This window comes from Saccostrea echinata, unplaced genomic scaffold (genome assembly GCF_033153115.1).
Source record: "Saccostrea echinata isolate AGI-Se365-2 ecotype Australia unplaced genomic scaffold, CSIRO_AGI_Sech_v1 ptg000020l, whole genome shotgun sequence".
Classification (NCBI taxonomy): domain Eukaryota; kingdom Metazoa; phylum Mollusca; class Bivalvia; order Ostreida; family Ostreidae; genus Saccostrea; species Saccostrea echinata.
Genome location: NW_026889769.1, coordinates 5,365,832 through 5,391,546, shown reverse-complemented (window position 1 = coordinate 5,391,546; position 25,715 = coordinate 5,365,832). Strand labels below are relative to the sequence as shown.

General features: G+C 33.4%; 2 protein-coding genes across 3 annotated transcripts in view; one reads left to right on the top strand and one right to left on the bottom strand.

Annotated features, from left to right (window-relative positions):
* Positions 1 to 6,602, top strand: part of LOC133189984 (transient receptor potential cation channel subfamily M member 1-like) — a 50,773-nt gene extending 44,171 nt beyond the window's left edge. For both annotated transcript variants that reach the window (XM_061325440.1, XM_061325441.1), the window contains 4 exons: positions 340 to 547; positions 1,860 to 1,979; positions 2,449 to 2,622; positions 4,025 to 6,602. In XM_061325440.1, coding sequence (XP_061181424.1) covers positions 340 to 547; positions 1,860 to 1,979; positions 2,449 to 2,622; positions 4,025 to 4,126 — 604 coding nt within the window. In that variant the 3' untranslated portion in view covers positions 4,127 to 6,602. The remainder of the gene's footprint in view (positions 1 to 339; positions 548 to 1,859; positions 1,980 to 2,448; positions 2,623 to 4,024) is intronic.
* A 9,887-nt stretch (positions 6,603 to 16,489) lies between these two features.
* Positions 16,490 to 25,443, bottom strand: LOC133190107 (uncharacterized). Its single transcript, XM_061325577.1, has 3 exons — positions 25,241 to 25,443; positions 24,032 to 24,202; positions 16,490 to 18,635 (listed from the first exon to the last, which is right to left on the bottom strand). Exons 2-3 carry the CDS (start codon positions 24,198 to 24,200, stop codon positions 18,376 to 18,378), a joined length of 429 nt encoding a protein of 142 aa, XP_061181561.1. The 5' UTR covers positions 24,201 to 24,202; positions 25,241 to 25,443; the 3' UTR covers positions 16,490 to 18,375.
* Positions 25,444 to 25,715: the final 272 nt, after the last annotated feature.

The window sequence follows — 25,715 nt, the reverse complement described above, 5'->3', positions numbered from 1 at the left end:
ATTATGACCGCAGGGGGTAGGGTGGGGCCACAATGGGCGATCAAAGTTTTACATAGGAATATATAGGAATAATCTTTAAAAATCTTCTCAAGAACAGCAAAGCCAGGATTTGGAGGTATCCTCAGGTATTGTAGAAATCCAGACCCCTGGGCAGGGTTACATAGGAATATATAGGTAAAAATCTCCTGATGAAAAACAGTAGGGCTGTAGTAATCAGGTGAGCATTGTGGCCTATGGACATCTTGTTTTTGTAAATATACATATATAAAACAAATCTTTTCAGAATTTTTTTATTGCCATCTGTCTTCAGACTATTTAAAAGTATGATTAATATTCCAGAAATCCCATGGGTCGTACCGGTATGAGAGGAAGAGGGAAGTTGAGGAGATGGGGGCCAAACCACTGTGTTATGTTGGTCATTTCCAGATGGAAGAGATTTCTGTCTACAGGCCAGAATCAGCAGAACTTCATTACTGTGGATGGCAAGAAAGTCCTGGAGGTTGCTGTCTTTCAAAAGAAGGAATCAGGGGAGTTCACTCTGCCTAGTGTAAGTTTGATGAGATATTAATAGGGATGTCAACGAATATTCGAACATTCGAATATTCATTCGATGAGTTGATATTCGAATATAAATTTAAGATTCGAATATTCGGTGTTTAACAGATTTCGTAAAGAGAAATAGTGATTTATAAATTTTGATTAAATGAAAACCTTCTTAGAATGTCTAAAAGACGTGAAGAGTATACTTATCAAAATAAATTTAATTGATCATTGAATGAGTGTCTGATAGAATTAGTCTGTAATTAATATTGTAAAGGGCTCAATTTCAGAATAAATTTGTAAATTACTAGATTATCTCGGGTTGTACATAATCCTGAATTTTAGATTCATTATCGGTAAATTAATTAATTACCTAGGGAAATTGTCTATGAGAATATTTGTTTATATTTTTAAAATATTTTATCAAAGATTTTAATCATATCTTTTATTAGACTGATAATTGTAATTAATTACACGTATTGAAATCAAAACAGTATACGACTATCCTGCCTTAGGTAAGACGATTGGTTCCTCAGTTGGAGCTACTATAAATTTATTAAATTATTACATTTGTTAAAATCATATTTTTCTACATTTAAATCAATTATTTATTTCAAACATTGACAAATATCAAATGGAATTTCTTATTGTACATCTACAAAAGCCTTCACACAATTTTATTCCAATATTAGAATACCTAGTACGCTAAACCTTTCATGAGAGTAGGATCATGCATATTTAAAATAAACCAGATTTTATTTATTTTACCGAATATTCGAATATATTCGAATACTTTCATTGAATATTCGAATATGAATTACTGACAAAATTGACATCCCTAGATATTAATATACATTTATATGGCATGTTTCCTTTGTGAATACATGTATAATTAAACTTCTCAACAACATTGTTGGGAGGGGTTATAGAGGAATCAACATGAATATCTGTCCATCCAGCTGTCTGTGTGTCCATCCCTCTGTATATCTGTAGATGCAAAGTTGAACTGAACATTCAGGTCAATTTTCATCTTAGCAAAAAGGTTATCCAAACTTGTAGATGTGCATCTGTGGATTTACATGTACTTAGTTCCATAGTTTGATTGTGCCCCTGCAGGAAATATTGGTACTGTTAGGACAATTTTAGGTCAGTCTAACTCACACATAGCATTTTGTCCATCTAAAGAAATTCAAAATTTTCTGAAAAACCCTATAAGCATGATATTCCAGATTTTCAGAAAATCAGTTTGATAAATGTAGCACTGTAATTAGAAATATAACAATGTCTCAATAATATTTTCACTTTATTATTTTCTGTAGGGGAAGGAGTATGGTGACATGTCTCTCTACTCAGCTGTTTGTAGGAAGTTTTTAGAGAACATATTCCAGGAGTCTGACGCTAAGCTTGACCCTAACATGACAGAACAACAAATGATTCAGGTACAGTCATGGAAGTGTATCAATACCAGTGCAATAATAAATATAGTAGTACATGTGAATACCAATCTTAATTAGAATTTTGTCTACCTTTTGATGAAGAAATACACAAAATTTAATTTTACCTCAAGTTCTTATGCTTGTCCTTGAACAATTAAGACAAATTTCTTTTTCACCTTACACAACTCAGAGTGTAATACAATGTACTGTACCTCGACACATAGAGTTTCATATTTCATTACAAATGACCTTAATCTTTGACATCAGGGTCAAATTATTAGTTTTTGGCAAGTTTATTCAGACACCCTATGTAATCTTAGCATAGAAATAAGACAAATTAGAAAATCTGAAAGAGAAATGTAGATATTAAGACAGTGTATGAACACATTTCTGTTTCATTTACTCTTACATGTTAATAAAATTTGATGATATGTTCATGTGAAATTTAAGCCAATTTTTCTCTGTTTTTCAGTTCTTTGAGCAGTTTGTGGAGCCCCATCCTGGACCCTTCACTGGATTTACCTCTGGGATAATTTACAAGGGCTACATGGATGATCCATGTAACACTGACAATGCCTGGAGAGAGGCTGAGGTCTGGAACATACACTACCATGTTCCAGATAACCTTGACCTAAAGATTAAGGATGTATGTATAACACTAAATAATTATTTATCCAAACAGTAAAGGGGGAGGCTTAATAGAACAATATTCTGTGATATTCATTTATTTTATTGGGAAGTAACCCGTAAAATTAAGTTTTTAGCTCTTCTGAGCCAAAGTCTCAGAGCTAATGCAATGGCCATTTGTTCAGTGTTCATAAACTTTTTAGAATATGGGTCATATCTCAAGAACTCCTTTACCAATTTTTGTCAAATTTGTCACAGGGTATCCTTGGCCCAAGGGCTCTTGTTTATACTAAAACTAGGGATCTGACCCTTAAACAAGGGGAGATAATTATGAAAATAAAAACAAAAGTACTGATTGCTAAAAATCATCTTCTCAAGAACCACTGGGGAGATTATCACCAAACTTCACATAAGGATGAGGATATGTTGTAGATTAAAAATTGTTCAAGGCATCACCCTGGGGTAAAGGATGTGGTCACAAGGTCACTTCAAAGTTGACCAAAAATTAAGTTTTGTTAAAACTTTGATATTTTGCTTACTAAAAGGACTAGGATCATCAAATCTTGTCAGTTGATGCATCTTGACTCAAACGTACCGGTAGGTCACCGTGACCTTGTTTTGAATTTTGCATGTATCCATTTTCAATTTGAATTTGATACATATTGTGATACATATCTTAAAACGTATTTATTAAAAAGTAGGTCACAGTACCTACTTTTCAAATTTTTCAGGCATTCATTTTCAAATTGCTTCAGAGGCATATTTTGGACACTTTGAGACATACAATCATCAAACTTTGTCAGTTGATGCATCTTTAGTCCTTGGAGTATGTCAATTGAAAAGTAGGTCACTGTGACCTACCTTTGGAATTTTATGGCTATATTTAAATATTTCAGGTACTAATTGGCTTAGATTCATCATCAAACTTTGCTAGTTGATGCTTCTTGGGTCCTCGGGGAGTGTCATTGAAAAGTAGGTCACCATGACCTTGTTTGAAGTTTTATGGCTGTATTTAAATACCGGTATTTTAGGTACTAATTGGCTTTGAATCATCAAACTTTGTCAGTTGATGCATCTTGGGTCCTTGAAGTATATGTCAACTGAAATGTAGGTCACCATGACCTTGTTTGAAAGTATGTTTATCAAAAAGTAGGTCATTTTGATCTACTTTTGGAATTTCATGGCTTTATCTGAATATTTCAGTTGATAAGGGGCTCCAAATCATCAAATTTGGTCAGTTAATGCATCTTGAGTTGTCAGTGTTTTAATCAAAATGTAGGTCATGAAGACCTACTTTTGGAATTTCAAGGCTATATCTAAATATATAGAATACTTAGAGGATTCAAATAGAAATGATAGGTTGTACAATTTATCAGAAGAGCAATTCAATGCCCTTTGCCCTCTTGTTATTTATTTTGCAGAAAGAGAAAAAATGGAAAGAAGTGTCATCTTACCTTAGACTACCAGGAAACCAAAATTTAATTGTGCAGGAAGCAGCCCGTAACCAAGGGGCCTATTATTAAAACTTGCTGACTTAAACACCTACATATTCACCAGTCTAATTAAAGCCTTAGCCATCAAGTTCATGGTTGCAGATTTTTAGTGAAATGATTGTAAAAGTAATGAAAATTTTTTTTGCTGTCTTAATTTAGTCTTTTTCCTTTTATATTTTTGTCCTTTATGTGAGTTATTTTACAGTTACATTTATTTTTATTTTAAATGCTGTATACACACTTTTGGTGTTGGCAGATTACTTTGTGGTGCATTTTTACTTTCTTCTTTTTTTTATTAAAATTCTTTGCTGTGCCATTTTACACATAGGATTTTTGTGTGTACTTACCACCGTACTTTCATATGTATACATTATTTTATCATTTACATGTAAACTTTAAAGTGCCATTCATTTTACTGATATCTATAGGTTATAAACCTAAGTTCTTGTTCTCAGATGCAAGTATAGTTTGTTATGTTCAACACCAGTATGTCATTTCAACAGAGAGAGATAAAACATCATTTGATATGATCAGAGATATATTGGTTTAAGGTTGGAATCATTCTGGAATATAGTCAGAAAGGATAAAACAGGTTGTAGAATGTACAGCTAAAAGAATACTAGTATATCAAAACAGCAAAACTTTCTTTGTAAGTTTTCAACTCAGGGTATAATGTTACAGCCTGTGAAATAAAACAGATATTGTCACCATCATACAACATAAGGGTAGGCAAGAGAAAATCCTTTGAATGGATAAAGGTTTATGGTTGTGTCAGCAGTACATGTATTGTACTATTTTTCAGTAGCTCATAGGGTTAAAAATGCTGGCAGTTTATGAGAATGAAATTTGCTGTAGATCTTGGTTGCAGAATCTGATTTTTTAAATTTTTCTTTAATATTTTGCTCTTTTTAGCCTAATGGTACATGTAGAATATTTTGACAATGCATGATCATTATAAATCAGGATTGTTTTTTTCTTCTGCATTTTGAGACTGGTTTAAAAATATTTGAATGACTAATAGGGGTTCTAATAAAGTATGTAGAATGTGCAAGCCAGAAAAATGTACTTTATCTGTAATTCATCATTCATTGCTCAAATTTTAAGATTAAGTACAATATTTTTTTATGTAAACTTAACAATGTAATCATAAATTTAAAAATTTCCCACTGCATGGCAGAGTTTGTATAACATTATGTCTCTTTAAATTCATTTTATTTTAACAGTATTTCAATTATTGGGTCACAGTTGATTTTTGTGAAGAAAATATGTAGAAAATTAGTAGAGACTTAATGTAGCTTGGAGTCCTATATATTTTTTTGAGAAACCTTTTAAGCTCACCTGAGCTCCAAGCCTGATGTGAGCCTTTGGTGCTTTTTGTGTTAATGTCATTTGTGTCACTTGGGTGACCTTTTGCTATCTGCTGAAGTCCACATGGTGGGTTTGACCGGTTGGCAGGGGATGCTCACTCCTCCATGGCACTTGATCCCACCTCTGATGTTTTTGGAGGTCCATGTTTGCTCTGCTCCTGATTTGTATTGTTTTAATGGACTTTGGGCTTGAATACTGTTTGTTATCTCCATATTTCATTATTCCCTGTGTAAACTTCTATAGCTGAACAACCATGGGGAAACATCCTTAGTGAAGATTCAAGATGTTCAAACCTTGGCCCATTATATTGAAATATGTATAAAAAAAATCTTGTTTAAACATATCTTCTCAAAAATTACATGACTTTAAATTAAATTGCCAAACATGATGCAATCATAGATACATGTATAAATATTTAAAAAAATTTCTCAAGGATTATGGGCTACCTATTATAAACTTTTAAGTGAAAGCATGATCATATAATTCACATTTTGAATTGTTTTGTCTTTAGTTTATCATATGTGCTTTTCCTGACTTTTATCAATGATGTAAATAAATATTTAATATTAGCTTTAAGCTTGCCCGAGTTAAAGTAAGCTTTTCTGTCTCCGTTTTTATCATTGTCGTTTCAAACTTTTCATAATGTCATCTTCTGCAGAACCACTGGACCCATTTTAACCAAACTTTGCACAAAGAATCCTTGTAATTGTCTGGTAAGTGTCCAATTTAGTCCAAAGATAATTTTTTTTAAGTAAATTCATGGAATTAAATGTACATGCATGTACCTAAAGCAAACGGTATATGTTCAGAGTTAAAGAGATTGAATGCTTACATAAAGTGTTACAAGTGCTTTTGTACAAATTTTATTTTTGCAAAAATGATTTTCAATTTATCTGATATCCAGTGCTCATTTGCATTTATGTAGATGGCAAGAGATAAGGCAACCTTTGTATTAGAACTTAATTTTAAAAATCCATCAAAACGGACTGAGTAGTTTACATTTTGTATGGAATTATGCCAATACTCTCATGGTTTGTTGAAGCAATATATTAATAGATGGATGTTGTTAAATATACAGTACTGTATATGACTGAGAATAAATGAGGGACTTGCATTGAATAAATATATTTATGTCACATTTTTAACTTTTTCCATTCATTTCAAGTCATATGAATACATGTATCAAGTCATATTTAGATCAAGGTTGAATGGAGAAATTGAAGAAAGCTCTTTCTTTCCTAATCAAAAAAAGGAGAACCAGTGTGTGTCAAGCAAAAGGGTTCTTAAATATTGAGCATTCAATATATTGTTATGTCCAGTTTGACCCTTCATTTTGATCTTGTGACCTCAGAATCGATAGAGGTCATCAAAGTTTGATGTTTGTCAAGCAAGGTGTTCTCAAGATATTGAAGGGACAATATCTTCCTATACTGTCCAGAGTAGTTTGACCTTTGACCTTGCAACCTCAAAATCTACAATCCTTAGGGGAAACTAGAGTACCAAGTTTGATGTCTGTCAAACAAAAAGTTCCCAAGATATGGAAGAGATAATGCTTGGTCTACAAACTGACCAACAGAGCAAAGCAATGTGCCCCCTTTTTGAAGGGACATGAAAAAAAGGGGGGTATAATTTCAATAAGAATGAAAAAAATCTCAGTTTAAAAAAATGGATATATTAAAACTGCAAAGGGACAGCCAAAATCAGGATAGATCCACAGATTTTTATATCTAGTATATGTCAAATTTTTACATGCATCATTGTATGTCTAGTTTTATTTTAAACTTAGGCTTATTGTAACTGTAACTAAAATTATCTTTAAAAATATTGTCAACTTTTCACTATGTTTGAGGATAATTTACCATGAAGTACCAGGTCAGTTATGACCTTATAAAACACAAAAATACACAATTATTCCTTAAATACAAGCATTGAGATGTAGGGAAGAGTTTGTTTTCAAATCATTGAGGATGTTGTGAGGCTGGAGTGGTCCAAGTTTAACATGAAAATCAGGGAAGTTTGTCGATATCAGCAAGATTATAGTTGCATTAATATGTGAGCATTTTCATGTAGAATTACCAGAGTACGATTTTATATACCGGTACAATAATGCGCATTGAAGTGGATGTTTTGTTTGAATGGAATGTTTTTAGCTTACATTTCTACAGAAAGGAAAAAGCCGTCTCATGCTTCATTCGAATTCCAGTGGAACGGTAATTCTATAAATAAAATAGCCAATCAGATTGGTAGTTTACATAAACACCTAGTAAACACGTGTTCCATAGATACAGTGCTGTGGTAACTGCAATAAGCATGATAAAGGATGACTGCACTTAACCTCCTTTTCGGTTGCTTCTGTTGCTTTTATATCTAAACCTTATTTCACTTTTGTATGTTTATGAAAGAATCCTGACAATTTGGAACCAAATTTAAATCTTAAAATGATATTAGACTGTGATACAATAAAATGATTCAATGTTTTTTGTACTTACTGCTTTCCAAATATAGTGAATTTACACTTACCTGCCCTTGATTGAACATTAGATATGCATGAGAGGTGGAGCTAACATTGTAAGAATGGGTCTAAAATTAGACTTAATTGTTTGAAAAAAAAAACAACGTGATCACTCTTTCCAAACTCCCTCTTTATTCTGTATGGCACATATACACTTCTGACAAAGGTTTCAAAACGAAAGTAACAATATGAGCACGTCAATATAATTAAAGCAGATTTCATATCAATGCCAGATGACTTAACGTGTTCGAACACAATGTCCTAGTTAGCATAAAACATGCTACCTTACAAGTCACGTGACGGAATTAAGTATTCACAAAGTTACCTGATGCACGAAATCACGTGGTGAATTATAATATTCAACATGTCACAACCCTTGGTTACAACACAGAGAGTGAATGTAAGAAGAAGCAGCTTTTTCTCTTTTTAACCATGAGCGCATGTTTGTCTATTAATCTCCTTTTGACACATTATTATTCATGCAAATATACAGCTACTTTTAAACGTAGAACAATAGACAAACATGCGCTGACTATGTATGAAGTCAGTAAAAAAGTGGGCATCTTCATTATCGAACGGAGATTCAAGAAATTGTGATGACCCCTGCCTTTGAAAACAGATTCGAACTTCGTAAATATACACTTTTATTAAACGTTATTACATAAAGTTGTAGATTGGATGTTGACCATTCTTGCAATGAAAAGAAAATGCTTGTTTTGAAAGTTTATTTTGTCGCAAGTTTCGCATGTCCTTAAGTGCAGTCATCCTTTATTCGTTGCAATACGTGAGACTTGGAGATTCGGGGAGTCTCTCACTCTCTCCGAACTTCATAAATTTCAGCTAAACTATGTTGCTAGTCGCAGAGAGTGTGGTGTCTTAAAATATTGTGATGAATATTACTTTCTCTCGTTTCTAAAGATTACATGTATATAACAACTGACATTCGATAAAAAAGACCCAAACGCTCCATTCAAATGAAAAAGAACTGCGAACGATAGTATTGTTCTGCCGCCTACCTCCAAGTCAATTTTTCAAAAGTTAACATATTTGAATGACTTTTCATATTTATATACATGTAGATATTTATGTGGATTTTCATAAAACATAACTTATTTGGGAAAACAAAGTTAACTCTAATTTTGGTAAAACGCGCGTTTTTCACGACAGAAATCAACGGAAAACCGATTTTTTTTTACCCCCCCCCCCCCCGTGAAACAATATTTCACAAATGCATACCAAATCTTTTGTTGCTGTTTCACCGGGGAGGGGGTGGGTGGGTTAGTATACAGACAAAAAAATGGTCATTTTATTATTAATATCATATGAGATTGCAAATGTAATAATGTACTTTATCAATCTTATATGTTGATTTTTACATAAATTAAACATTCAGAAAGATTTTAGGGCCATTTATCCATTTCCATGAATATTTGAAAATCTGGCGATGTTTTAATGCCCAATTTCAATGGATAAAATGTTTAACACCCCTTTTTGAAAAGAGTTGAAATAGGAGCAATTAACGTTTTGACAGTGTTTTAAAATTATTTAACAATTAGTAATAAACTCTTCTTTGCATTCAAACAAGTTTTACTGGTCAAATTGCCATTTATATTGAATTAAATGGGTGTAAAATGTAGGCGGGAATTGAATCATTGTAAATCATTGTAAATACATGTACTTTACAACAAAACACCGGTATTTGTAAATGATTGTGCTAAATTAAGTCCCTAACCAATGTTTGAGTAGTAGTTTGGGCTATATGGATTGGATATCGGCCTAAATAGTTTAGTGGTTAGAGCACCTGACTAATATGCAGGCGTCCCTGGTTCAGCCTTGTACTTGCTGGTGAAAGTCTTTAGGGGAAAATGAAAATGAAATCTGTGTTGAGTGTCTTTTACGGAGGGAGGAATGTAGTAGCTTGGGCTATATGGACTGTGGATATCGGTCTGGATAGCTCAGTGGCTAGCACCTGACTTTGTAATGCAGGCCATAGGCCAGGGATCCTGGATTTGGTTCCCGGTCTAGTCATAAATTTTCTCCTCTTCTTTCCATACAAGCTAAATTTTGGCCTTCAATTTTTACTTCATTATCTATTCAGAGTTGTCTTCCGCAACGCTCCCAACACGGAGCGTAGCGGGAACGACAACTCTGATAGAGAATGTTGGAAACTTGAGTCAGATCACCCTATAATGCAGTGTCATGTTTGGTTGGTAGCGGTTCTGGAGAATAAGCTAGTGCATGTGTAAATAAGGCAATTAGACGTGTTATTACCAAAAGAGGCCCATAGGTCACAACACTCGCCTGAGTCAGTATGGCCCTGCTTTCTTCATCAGCAGATTTTTTTTTATTCTATATATTCCTATATAAACTTTAATTCCTTACTGTGGCCCTACTCTACCCATGAGGGTCACAATATAAACAAATACTTGCTGAGGACGCTTCCATATCAATATGACGAATTATAGCATTACTGTTCTCGAGAAGAAGATTTTTTAAAGATGTTTTCCTATATATTCTTATGCAAAACTTTGATACTCCATTGTGGCCCCACCCTACCCCCGGGGGTCATGATCTGAACAAACTTGAATCTACATTATATAACGAAGGTTTCGTTTAAGGTTAAATTTTTCTGGCACAGTGGTTCTTGAAAAGATTTGTAAAAGAGCCACCAAATTTTCACTAATTCTTATTTATCTCCCCTTGAAAGAGAGTGTGGCCCTTCATATAACAAAATTGAATCCAGCTTTCACCCAAAAATACTTTGTGGCTAGTTTGGTTGAAACTGGACCGGTGGCTCTGCAGAAGATTAAGTCGAAAATGTGAAAAGTTTACAGAGGGATGGACGCCGTAAGAAATGTGATTAGAAAATCTCAGATGAGCTAATTAAAAAGGACGAACATCTCCAACCTAAAATAAGGTGTATGTTATTCCGTACTATTCCAACTGATATCTTTTGTAGATAAGTACCCTTTAACATGATGATCCGTTAAAAGCAGTAATTAAGATATTAATAACTGGTTTGAAGTAAAAACGGCTTCATAATCACTGAAATCTTATAAGTAAGTCTCTCTAGGACACAAATTCCATGCATCTCACTTTCAAACTCTAAAAGATAAGTTTAAACTTTAGATTTAAACTTTTAATGTAACGTAAGCAGAACCCATTAGGCTTTTCAAAAACCCGTACGGGTTCCGTACCTCAGCCGTGTCTAAGCCGTTCTTTGCACGGGATACATCAGATTTTTGATTAAAACATTGAGCTTGTGTGCTATAACAAATCTTAAAGACGGAATTTTGATTTGTTTGTACTGTAATATTGTATTTTTGATGGCAATGATAGTAAATTGCATACATGTAACTACATGTATTTAGAATTTAATGGGTGTGTTAAATATACATTCAAGTACTTGTATATCGTTTTGGGATCTTCGATCAGTACATGTGTATCACATGTTGTGATTCACCACTTCCTATGACAATGTCCTCTTTTGAAATAATTAAAGTATAATATTCATAACAATGATATAATGATGTCAAAGATTAAAGAATGAATGTATTGTTACCTATGAGAAGTGTTTTTGTGGTATCCTGCTCCGATAGACACAAGTTGTCACTCCTATATGAAAGAGTGCACATAGATTAAAACACTTGCTGATAAAGAAAGTTCTTTCTTGCCCAATCCTTAATAAATATCAATGTCCCTTTCTTCTTTACGTACTTTTACCACCGAAAATTTATCATACATTTAAACAATAAACAGAAATTAATTTATGAATATATTAAGTATTAATAAGGGTTTTATATACAATAAGCAAAACTGACTGCAAAGCCATTCTCAACACAATAAGCCTTTATTAGTGACACAGCGACTTCAGACTTATATAAAAATGCACCATCGACCTACTTTGATTAAATCATTTTACTTGTAGAAATAAATAAGAGAAATATCAAAGCATAAATAACAGTAATAGTTGATTACACATGTATTTCTCTTCAAAGGGAGAAATGTTCAGGGCCCATGCTAACATTTTTAAGCAGAGACACTGGATTGTTAATAACTTGATCCCTTGATCATAGGATGATGTCTTCCAGGGTGTTTCTCTAGTTATTGATTCAGCAGTTTTGAACCTGTCACATAGATGCTGCAATCGGATGCAGCGATCTTGTTCGATCTGGGCGGATCAAGAAATTTTGGTTTGCAAGGGGGTTAGAGTCAGGGGGTCCGGGGCCACCTTAAGACCTGCAGTAGATCCAGGACGGAGCCCTGGTGGCGGCCTAGGGTCAAAGCCCCTGGAAGCTCGATCCTAAAAGTAAGCGATTTTAACCTTATTCATACATCCCCTTCCCTAGCACATATGTACACATATTAGTATTTTCTGCATCTTTAAATTATATAAAACTAAGTGAAATTGTCGTATTACAAAAAAAATAATTATCGTATTACAAAAAAATAATTATAATGAGTTTTATTTTAGTCGCCAATTAGACTATAGATTTTTTTTCTTTTTTATTAAGATATATCTTATGAAAGTAAAAAATATTTAAACAAAACTGCTTTCTGATAAACATATTTACAACTAGCTGCAGATCTCGACAAAAAAAAAATAATAGAAATAAGTAGATAAATAAATAATAAATAAATTAATTAATCAACTTCGTGCAAACCATGCGATTCTTTTGGACTTGCTAAAACGGCCTATCTCAAAGTATTTTATTCCAAAATCCCATATTAAAGAAAATGATTGTATTTTATTCCAAAAACCCATAATAAAGAAAATGATTGTATTTGATACATGTATCAGATAGCACAAACAAGAATTCTGATTTTAAATAACAAAAGCAGATGGTGTCTGTTGTTTTGATACTGTCAAAGCCTTAGCTGTTTCTGTTCCATCTTTGTGACTGAAGACCAAAGATATTTCAAGTGAATATAACATTTTGAAAAAATATGTATCCAAGAAAATAACTAATTTTGTGGTGTTTCTTTTGATGGTCAGTATATTTTCCGTTTTCTGCCAGCACATGGAAAACTCTTAGATCCATGACATTGGGATACATTTTTATATTAAATTTCTTTTTTAAATTTCTGTATTTTTTGGTTTTTCAAAACAACAATATACTTCAACAAGATGTGTTTGTGAAACACTGATGCCCCCGTATGGCAACTCATAACAAAGGTTAAACTTTCTCAAATGCAAATCAAATATGTTGGTACCCTAAGTAAGGTCTTGTCTCGAGGAATATACCTGTGAAATATGAAAGTCCTAGCAGCAACCATTGAATAGATATGGAAAAGGTTAAAGTTTTTCAAAAGTAAGTCAAACATCAAGGTCAAGGTCAAAATTAATGGTGCCTATGGAAAGGCCTTCTCACAAAAAATATACAGGTGAAATATGAAAGCTGAAGCACCAATCGTTCAAAAGTTATGACCAAGGTTTAAGTTTTTCAAAAGTAGGTCAAACTCCAAGGTCAAGGTCAATGGATTACAATTGTATTCAAAGGAAGGTCTTGTCACAAGGATTACATATGTGAAGTATAAAAGCCCTAGCATCAACGGTTCAAAAGTTATGGTCAAGGTTAAAGTATTTCAAAAGTAGATCAACTCCAAGGTCAATTTCAAAGGGTCAAAGTTGTTGGTATCCAGAGGAAAGTCTTATCACAAGGATTACATATGTGAAGTATGAAAGCCCTAGCACCAATGGTTCAATAGTTATGGCCAAGGTCAAAGTTTTTCAAAAGTAGGTCAAACTCCAAGGTCAAAGGGTCAAAGTTGTTGGTATCCAAAGGAAGGTCTTGTCACAAGGATTACACATGTGAAGTATGAAAGCCTTATACCAACTGTTCAAAAGTTATGGCCAAGGTTAAAGTTTTTCAAAAGTAGTCAAACTCCAAGGTCAAAAGGTCAAAGTTGTTGGTATCCAAAGGAAGGTCTTGTCACAAGGATTACACAAGTGAAGTATGAAAGCCCTAGCACCAATTGTTCAAAAGTTATGGCCAAGGTTATAGTTGGGTAAAATTTTGCAAAACTGGGTCAAACTCCAAGATCAAGGTCAAAAGGTCAAATATGGTGGTACCCAAAGAAAGGTCCTGTCACAAGGAATACACATGTGAGAATATGAAAGCCATAGCTCCAACCAATTAAATGTTATGGGCAATGTTCAAGTTTTTGCGGACAAACAGACAGACAGACAGAAAGAAGGACAGGGCAAAAACTATATACCCCCGAATCAATACGGGGGCATAAAAAGTTCAAGGCTTTTGGAAAGGGGGGGTGCAACAGCATCTCTTTTTTCTGGAAAAAATATTACAATCTCTATTATAATAAATTTATTAATCATCTGTTAGAAGCAATGTTGACAGTTTTTGTTTATTTAATATTTGAAAATGATTTTTAAAATACCAAAACCCACCATATTGTACCTTTATATATATATACATGTATAACAATTCTGGCTTAGAGGAAAGGGTACCTTTTCAACACCCTCCGTGCACTTCTCTTCAGTTCCCAGAAAGCTGGCGACAACCCCAATGTAACCAGAACGTGAATGTAAAACAGAATAAGAGGCCCAAGGGCCCTAACAGTCACCTAAGTAAAATACAATCCTACAAAGGATCCATCAAAGTACTTAATGCACAAAATAAATGATAGATGATGATAATGTTGTCCCAAAACAAAAAAATGGGACAATCAGGGATCAACAAAATAGTTAATCTAGTATTCAGCAACAACTCATGAAGAAGGTCTATTTACTTGCCTGTATTTGCCAGTGCTTATAAACTACATTTGTCACTATCACCAGACTCAACAACACTGACCCAGGGGCCATGAAATTCACAATTTTGGAAGAGGCACCTTTGCTCATCATAATGCACTTTAATTACATTACATTTTCACAATATAATTAATAGACCCCCGCCATAACTCCTGTCCCAGGGGCCACGAATTTCACAATTTTATTAAGAGACACCCTTGCTCATAATAACCATCCACTTATTAATAGTTTGTCTGCTTAATATACATTGATAGAGAAGCAGCTTTTTCAAGAATGCGTTTTCACTATATGGTCTATAGAGCCCCATCCTAACAGCAGAACCCCTGACCCACAGGCCAAGAATTTCACAATTTTGGTAGAAGGCTCAAATGCTTATTACATGTAAAATTATGCCAACAGTTTTACTGCTTGATTTCTAGGAATAAAGATTTTTTAAAGATGGCATTAATTTTGATGGGTTTATCCCCACCCCTCAGGCCTGGGGGGGGGGGGGGGGGGGGGTAGTGACCATGAATTTCACAATTTTTTGTCCCTCTTTATCCATAAATTCTATAAGTCAAAAATTAGTTGAATTGATTGAACAGTTCCAGAGAAGGAGCTGAAAATGTACAAAAGTTTACAACTGACTGATGACAACGATAACAATGATGGACAAAAACAGATCAAGAGAGCAATAGGTCAATGAGCAACTCATGTGACCTAAAAATCCAGTTATATAGCCTTATATACAACTCCTGAACATCAATCAAAAAGTTGAAAACTTTTAAAGAATGCCCTACTGCTTTTATCCCAAGTTTTTTGTGAGGAATATTTCTGCACCAGTGTTACTTTGCTAGACAAGGCAGTATTCATACTAGAAATAGACATCAATCAAGTTCTGTGTAATAAGTGAACATCAGTAAACATTTTATAATACAGTAATCAATTTCTGCTATGTGAAGACTGTACAAGCCTGTGATCTCACTTTGCTAATATTTCACACATTCATGTTAACAGAAAACTCTTTAACATCCTTTTTTATTTGTAATAAAGCTTCAGAAACACAATGTTCCAGCTAAACTATCATATGCTTATATCACCACTTCTTCATTTTCTTTGTTGCATACAACATATACCACCTTGAATTATATTTTGCTTATTCAAACTTGTTAGTACAAGTAAGAATTCAGATCCTCTAAAGAAATATGTCTGGCTTGATGAACTAGAATTGTGCAGAATTTCAGCATGAGTAGTTAGCAGCTATTTCTTTCACACCACACATTTCACAGTCTCTGTGGGTTATTTTCACCTCAGTCAATTCATTCTCTACCTAGTAATTTCAAATTCACATTATTTTGATTTGTAATATTAATCTTTCACCTTCTAAGTAAATAGATTTAATCTGTAATTTTCTGCATTTCGTCCAGTGGTTATTGCCATGATTTCCATTCACCTTACCTAATTCTTACTTATCTCCCTTGATAGGTGAAATACCCCTACTGGGATCTCCTTTAGCCAGTAATGTTTTGTGGAAGTTACATACATAAGCTGGACTGATAAACTTGACCCAATCCTTAGTGAAGAAATCATTAGATGACACATAAAATATACTAGGAAGTTTTAAATTCTGGTGGTGTCATAATTACAAGTGGATTTCCATATTCTTTATTCTGTTTCTGTGAAGGTTACAAACAATGCAGCAAAATTTTCATCATTTTTATTCATAATTATTGACCTCTAATAAAAAAAAAACCCTTAGAGCAACAAAATGATGCAATTTTATTAAAAAGCTAAAAATCATTTTTGCACAAAAATGTTAAACAAGTACAATGCATATCATTTTAAAATCTTTTAAAATTCAATCATTTATAAACCAGACTTATGGGTATATATCATTTTATATTGATAAATCAAAAAATTAAAAGCATCCATATACCGAGTACTTAGCTAAAACTTTTTTTTCTCAAAAATTCATTAAATTCAACGATTCCACGTGCACATTTCTTTAAACATAGGTATCGGAACCGGGGGGGGGGGGCTTAGCCTCCCCCATTAATTTTGCAAAGATAGGCATTGAAACCCACCTCCCTTTTCAATCTGCTTTCGATGTCTATGTTAATCAGTATGGGGGGTTGTCTGACTTTTATTTCCTTCCCTATGAACTGCCAATCATTAACAAATGCTGTATATTTTACAGCATAAACTGTCAGCCAAAAATGGGTAAGAAAAGTTTGGTAAATTTTAACAATTGGTGCATACAACAAATTCTACTATTAAGGTTTATAAACCCTCTGCTCACTCATATAAAATGTTGCTTTAACTCTTATGATTTTAAAAGAAATCTACAGGTGTATTTTTTAAGTAATAGCATAGCTAGAGGGGGAAAACTGGACAATAAAGACATTTCAACTTAACAAAGTCATAAAGGAATAATAGAGAATTACTGTAAACCAACATTTATTCGCGTGCGAGAAAATTTCACGAGGTTTGCGGGAGCCTTGTCATCGCGAATATTTCTCGCCGCAGATAGGTCCTTAAAGTCTCTCTTTCTATTAACAACAGATCCAAAATAAGGCTTGATCACGAAAATTAATCATTGCAACTAGATTACTTGTGGTAAATCGCGAAATAAAGTCATCGCGAATAAAAGTTGGTTTACAGTATGTCATTAAGAGTTATCTCTCTTATCAGAGTATTGATGAACCTTAAGGAGTTCAACTTATGTCACCTTGTTTGTTTGTGATGCAAAATGGATACCTTCCCTGACAAGAAATAAAAACAGCTAAATCCCATTTATTGGTAACAAGGTCAATGAACATACTAACAGAACAAATATATTAGAGAGCTGCCATTGTACTGAATACAGGGTAATTTTCCCTTGTTTTATTTTTCCCTCTTTTTGCCATCGTCGCAAATGGGTGAATTTAAAACTGAGTGAATTAAAAGAAATGGCATTATCTGTTAATAAAACTGTGTCTGGGTGAATTTAAAATGAGGCAAAATTGTTTGGAGTGTGAGAGGGGAAAAATTATACAGGGCCAAAATAACCCTGTATACAGTATTTGATTCAATACAAGGCTTGTACTGTTAAAAAAATGTCTAATTAAAAATTTGATTTAAAACAACGAAGATCCACTTCAACAAAAGGTAGCATATAAAGATTTAGAGACTAAAGAGTCTTGTGTGGTTTATCTATTACAACAGAAATAACTTATAAATTTAATATATCAGGGCTAGGACAGCATAGGTTTCTGCATATGATATGTATCTAGACACACTGGCAACATATCATATATACACTGTATCATTTCCTATTAAAAAATTTGGTAAAAATTCACATTTCATTTGATCATTTTAATAAGATAAAAAGTATCCTCATACTTTTTTTATTTCTTATTTCATAAGCCAAGTTAACAGCTTTACTACGTATGAATACCTTGTTTTCACTATAAAACCATAACAGACTAAAGATACTCGATACTGGCTAAGGTGTAAGATACATATTGTAGAACCTTGTATCAAAATACATCAATGTATTAAAAATCATCCCAGCTCTACTAAATATAGCATTCATATATTAAAATTCCATTGTGATTTCCTGACAAATTTAATGGGTTTTTTTTCACATAATTTAAAATCATAGGAGTGTTAGGAAGGTGGCTTTTGAGGACTAGAAGGCAAAACATTCTTTGCACTGTCCTTTTTTACATATTTTTTCCAAAGATATTCAAACACAGGCTTGGCTATGATAGAACTGGCACATATAACAAAAAACCCTTGTGCATACATCCTAGTCTGTACAAGATACTGGGCTACCTCAACTTTTCCATATTTCCTTGCTATGCTTCTTTGATAAGGTTTGAAGTAAAGAGCTCTACCAATAACAATAAGAGCAAGTCCACCAAGACCTGAAATATCAATATGTGTTTAATATCAGAAAGTAAAAACAATAATATCAATTTAGCATATGAACATGCAGTTACCTAACTATTAAAGTTAAAGGCACTGAATATATTTTGGTTACCATTATTGATGCAAATACCTTAATTAGTTCACCAACTGACACCAAGAATACATAAACATTATTAAATTATTATTATTATGCATTAAAAATCTAATTAAGAATGCCAGATAATGAGATTCTTTTTACTGTAAATGTCCTAAATAAAACAATATTCATATTTCAGCCCCTTTCTTGTCCACTGATTTAATTACATGCTAATACATGTATTTCATTATTTGACTATATTATCAATAGATCCAACCCTTACACCAGAACATCTGACCCAGGGGCAATGATAATCACAATTCTGGAAGAAGCCCCCTTACTCATCACAACTATACACTTAGATTCTTTGCTTTATAACCAGGAGCAGAAAAGAATATTTTCAAAGAACTTATGCATTTTCACTATATAATCAATAGAGCCCCACTCCCCTTTCACCAGAACCCCTCGGCCCTGGGGTCAGGAATTGCACAATTTTGGAAAAGGCATCCTTGCTTATCATAATCATTACCATAAACTTAGTTTGTTTACATAATACCCTATTTTCCCAAGTCAAGGTTTCTGTTCCACTCCGCTCCACATAAACCCTTGACTGAATAAACGACCTTGACGGGGTTAGAAATATGCTCTCTGATAGGCCCCATTACAGTTTGCATGAGCCAATCAAAAACATTGTTTTATCTAACCTGACACTAAATTGTAAACAGAAAATCATGCCAGTTTTAATTCCAACAAAAACGTCTTTACCAATAAATAACGAAGTTAAAGGATTGTCTTAGCTTTGGAGTTTAAGTTATGCTGAATTTATTATCCACTTTCACTATTGTTTCATATTTTCTATTTATAGCAGAGAACAATAGAGTTCCAAATGTGTAATCTCACCAAATGGTGCGATAATAAACCACGTTCAAAGTCAGTCTATTTGGTCAAGGATTTATGTGGAGCAGAGTGAATCAGAAACCCTTGACTTGGGAAGATGGGAAATACCAAGGAGCAGAGAAGATTTTCAAAGAATTAATGCATTTTCACTATATAATCAATAGAGCCCCCTCCCCCCCATTTTACAGATACCCTGACTCTGGGGCCATGAATTTCCCAATTTTGGAAGAGGCACCCCTCCTCTTCATAACTATGCACTTAGTTCATCAGCTTAATACCCAGCAGCAGAGAAGATTTTCAAAGAATTAATGCATTTTCACTATATAATCAATAAAGTCCCTTCCCCCCTTTTACCAGAAACCGTGACCCTGGGGCCATGAATTTCACAATTTCGGAAAACGCACCCCTCCTCATCATAACTATGTACATGTACTTAGTACATAAGCTTAATACCCAGGAGCAGAGAAGAAGATTTTCAAAGAATTGATCATAGTGTCTGTACACATTTTAGTGAATAACATAATTTTCCTGTGTTTTCCACTCAAAAATAGCACAAGTACCTATATCTGACCATCGACATGTGGCCTGTGACTTAATTCTGCCCTTACGCATGCGTCAGAATTTAATTCGAATTAGCTTCACTTAGCGTTCACACGGAGCTAATGCTAAGTAATTTAATGCACAGTAAACTAATTCAAATTAAACTAATTCACATTAAATTCTCTGTGTGAACGTGGATCAAATTTAATTCGCAGTAACTTACGTTCAGACCTGTTTACCCATATTGTTGTTTCTCAGTATTTTTTATTAGATTTGTCAGTGAGATTTAGCATTTGCTTGCAAGATTTCACTTTCCATCGATTTTACATATATTACTAGAGAATAACTACATTTCTGATTACCAAAACATGGTTTAAAAACAAAGAAAAACATCATTCCTTGCTTTTTTCGAGGGGTTTCTGACATTTTTTAAAACCACCACGTTTTGGCAACCCTAAATCACTTAAGTGTTTGAAATCTATCTCTTTTTTTAGTGATTAAAAAGCGTCAAGCTGAGACAAAACATAATGAAAACTAACTGCTAAAATCCAAACGAACGGATTTCCAATTTCCGTATTTTCATAATAAAAAAACGTGAGGTGTATTTTGGACTCAAAATCCATACAAAATATGGCAAAATCGTAAGACTAAACAGGTCTGTACGTTTCATTCAAATTAAAACGTGTGAACAGGGCATTATTTTATTGGCTTCCATTTACATGCAGAATGTACAGAACTACAATAAATGACCAAGAAAAAATATTTAATTACAGCATAAAAATACACCCACTGCTACAGCTTTTGCCTTACTGTTTTGCACGATCGCAAATGATTCTGACAACTTATACTTTATTTTTTATTATAGAAATCCAAGTCCAAGCATTTTGCCAGTATATTGGTACTATAAAAACGTTATGCAATATGATATTTTTGGTCACTGTACCGCAATATACCAGTATATCGGTATTATTGCCCAGCCCTAATTTTCACTATACGATCTACACAGCCCCGCCCTGGCACCAGAACCCCTGACCCCAGGGCCATGAATTTCACAATTTTTGTAGAGGACTCAGTGCTTATTACAATCATGCCAACTGTTTGACTACTTGATATCCAGGACTAAAGAAGAAGATTTTTAAAGATTGCATTAATTTTGGTGGTCTTAGCCCCATTCTTCAGGTCCGACGGGTGCAGGGACCATGAAATTCATAATTTTGTTCTCCTTCACTCAAAGATGCTATGTGCCAAAAATGGGTTGAAAATGGTTCAGCAGTTCCAGAAAAGAAGCTGAAAATGTTCAAATGTTAACACACTACGCACGACGCACAACGACAGATGAAAAAGGAATGCAATAGGTCACCTGAGCAACTCAGGTGACCTAAAAAGCTCAAGTAACCCTTGATTCAAGAAGAACTGCAGCCAAAAAATTACCTTAAGAGATCAATATATCTTAAAGTCATAGGGAATGAAAATCACTTCGCTTTAAACGTCAATTATAAGCATGTTCGCTATAAGCATGGTTTACTGTATATACACATCTCTGGTATACATGTATGTAAAATTAATATGCAAAATAGAACTTCCTATCTTGAAGACTATAAGAGGTTCAAGTTATCCAGACAAATGGTGTACCTTATAAACAACATTTTGCAAAAAAAAAAAAAAATTACTAAGTTCAACAGCTGGTATTTTTCTCATTTTCAAAAATCAAAATCCAAACATCATGCACATCTCTGATTTATGTACAATTGATCTGGAAAATAAGAACTTCCTATCTTCAAAACTGTAGGAGGACTTACCCCAAGAAATGATGTACCGGTACCCTATATGCAATATTTTGCAAAACAATGACTAAGTTCAACAGCTGGTATTTTTTCAGTAAGTATCAAAAATCAAAATCAAAGCACTATGCACATGTATGATTTATGATTTATCTACAATTGATCTGCAAAATTTAAAAAAAAATTCAATCTTGAAACTATGAGAGGAGATATCTAGACAAATCGTGTATCCTTTTGGCAACCACCCACCCACTTGCTTACCATTTTTACATTTCAATAACTGGATTTTCACTATGGAAAACCTGGCTAAAAATATTTTTGAATACATTTTTATCAGAAAGTACTTTTGTCAGACAGCAATTTAGTGGTTTTTGGGTAAAGTAGACAATGTAGAGAATTTATAGAAGCACAGATAAACTGTCACAAACAACAAATTTTTTTTCATCATCAGAAATGTCAGTCATCATATTTATTATATATTTATGACACAGATTTTACATATGAAGTGAGTTTATTAAATACTAAAACCAGAGAAATCAAAACCAACAGGTGCAATGACCTGAGGACACACTTACATAATAGGTCAAACTATTTTAACAACTTATATGACAGTTAATGTTCCCTCTTGGTCAGTTAAAAACAATTATGAATGACAGACAGCTGTTGTTTCCCATTCTGTTACCAAATAACATAACTACTGAAATGAATTTTGGTATAAATGTAAATGTATCATTCAAATGTGCAAAATCCAAACAGGGATTGTAGTTCTTAATATCAGTAGTTGCAAAATATTCCCACGTATCTTAATTAGGACTCAGTTCCTTACAAATGGAGTATCAAACTTGAAAAAGGATTTCTTGCATAAGGTAAAGTATTAGAGCATTAATTAACAACTTGACAAGATTTTAATTCTTTTAAATATAATTAAGGAATGTTTTTAAGTTTTGTGTAAGTTATTGGTGTGTAAATCACACAGGCTTGTTATGTTGGCATATTTCATGAAAAATAGGCTTACGTGCAAGTCTATGCGATTTACACACCAGTAATTCACACTAAACTTAAAAACATTCCTTATATTTACATTTTACATGCTAAAATGCACCAAAAAATATACTCAATGTTTGAATTTCTCGCTGCCCTATATCTTCATATTTTTATTAACATCTCTGTAGCCTCATTATGACGTCACTTTAACGCCACTTTCTCCATGTATATTTTTACCCCTGAGTATACACAATAATGGCTTTAAAATCAATTTCACAGTTTGCTTAGTAGAAAAACACAGCAAATGTAAATATATATCAATAAACATCAATTACCGTAAGTTAGTTTTTAGCATGTCTAAAAGAAACTTGAAGCATATATGTAACAGAGACTTAATGGATTTGAACCCAGGACCTCTAGCATGCCAGTCAAGTGCTCTACCAAATGAGCTAAAGGGTTAAGCCTTGGAGTATGTATGAAGCCTCTACACATCTTTTTTAAATAATGTTTAGGAAGTAATCTATAGAGATATCTGAGCAGACACTGCATACTGTTACTTTATTTTTATTGTTTAAATCTTCCCTTATTGTAAACCATGCAATATAATTTGAAATGCCAAAGGCTTTGTCCATTGACTGTTTACAAGTCTTTATGTTAATTCTTTCTATTCTTTAAGGCGTATTTTAGGGGTGAAACAGTTCACCGCAGTATCGATCCACCACAGTATTTTTTCTCAGTTTGATACACAGTGCAAAATTTCAATTTTCACTTCGGTTCATTTTTCAGTAATCAGTCAGGTTTGGAATTGGTAAAACACACTACTCAGTCTGACCCAGCATAATTAAATTTTAAAAATCTTAAATTTTTTAGGAACGATAGTTTGTAAAATAATCTTTAACAGTCAATTCATTTTAATCCATGTCTTAGAGTCAATTTTCATGTAGATAAAGTGACTGGATTTACCGAAACAAAACATAAAAAAAATTTTGAATTTGCTTCCTTCTGTCGAAATGTACTGTATCAAAAATAACTGTACCGAGACAAAATTATACAATATATATCATATTGTTAAGGAGGTGTATAGTTTCACCCCTACAGTATTTTGACTTCTTACCTATCCCCAGTTGTGGATACTGCATTAGAGGACTCTTGAAGTCATATTTCTGATCATTCTTCCACTCTATGAGAGCCAGTTTAGCTCTCTCTTCTTCACTAAGATTTTTCTCCCATTTTTCTATCTGCTGTGGATCCACTTCATTCATGTTTGAACTCTCTTGTGGCATCACTGTAATTTGACATTATCAGGTCTGGTACAATCACTACATTTTTAAAATTAACTGTCTTGAATTACTTTTATTTACCTACCTTAAGTAGCTTTATTTAGCTACTAAATCATATTTACTTCTTAAATAAACATTTTTTCTGGACATACAAAAAAAAAAAAAAAAAAGCACATCAATGCAGCAATAATTATCAACTTTGCATTGATCTGAAAACAGTTCATGAAAAAATCACTCTCAAAGACGTGTCCCCTACGGTAAATTGCAATCAAATTAAGTTCCAGAAGTTTTGGGGCTGTATACAACAGTAGGTTTGTGCCCATACAGTTACTTCTTGAATATAAACAAGGAAGACCATGCAGCTTAACTCCAATATATAGATAAAATAGTACATGTAAAATTACTTTCTGCACATTTCAAGTATTTCTACAGACTGATAATTGTAAGTCATAATTCTAGTGTGGACCAGGGACAGGTCGACGGTTGACACTTTCCATATTCATGTCCTAGCGTCGACCGGGTACAGGTTGCAACTGACAGTTGCAGTTCTGGTTTACTTAATAATTGATCAGTAATAATTCAGAACAATGTGAAGTAATCATCCTCTTATCCATGCCTCACCAAGGTGGTGTACAGTTGCTCAAACCTTTTGCTTACAAATGTTCAGAAGCAGCAATGTTTAAACTATCTTTACTCTGACTGCGTTGCTTAAAAAACTCCACAGCACAAATATTAGTAAATCTAGTCACATACTTGGGATTCTTTGTCTATTTTAAATAAAGAGCAAATTTGTTAAAGTTTGCATTAAAATAGCTAAAAAAGCTACTTCAAGTAGCTAAATAAAGCTATGTAGGACTAGGTAATTCAAGCTACGTAGCTGAATGTAGTGATTGTACTGGACCTGGTTTATCTCTCTGAAAATATCTTGTACACTAATTACACACATTTTCAATATTTCAAAAGTATCCGATATCTTTTTAAGCATAGCTTCGTACACTTAAACTAAAAACTTGTTACTTTAAAACGATTATATACGAACAAACCTTAACGCCTGTCAAAAGGTCTTACAACAGCTGTACAAAGGCCGAGTAAATTCGCGCTTGTTCAGCTGCTTGTTCAGTCCCTTGCTTTTTGAAATATTCACGTCATATCCTCATTTAACAAGAAATAACTTGTACCGTTAACTTCATAGATTATTCATCTGAAATCAGACACCTTAACTGGCTTAACTGCCTTAAGGTTTGGATGTACTCAAGTGTGTACGTGCAAGTTTTCAGTTTTTTTTAAAGTTGCGTAAGCAGAAGACGAAATGACCTTTTTCAATCGAATTCCGAACCCGATCACAATTTGCATTCCTAGATTGTAGCAAGATACCCTACTACAACGATTTGTCTTAATATGCGATATTGAAAATTGATTTACTATTTAGATATCAAAGAATTACCATTTTGTTTAATTTAAATAATTTGAATCATTTTTGTTTTCTACTTCTTCCAATATTAGATTGACTCAATCATT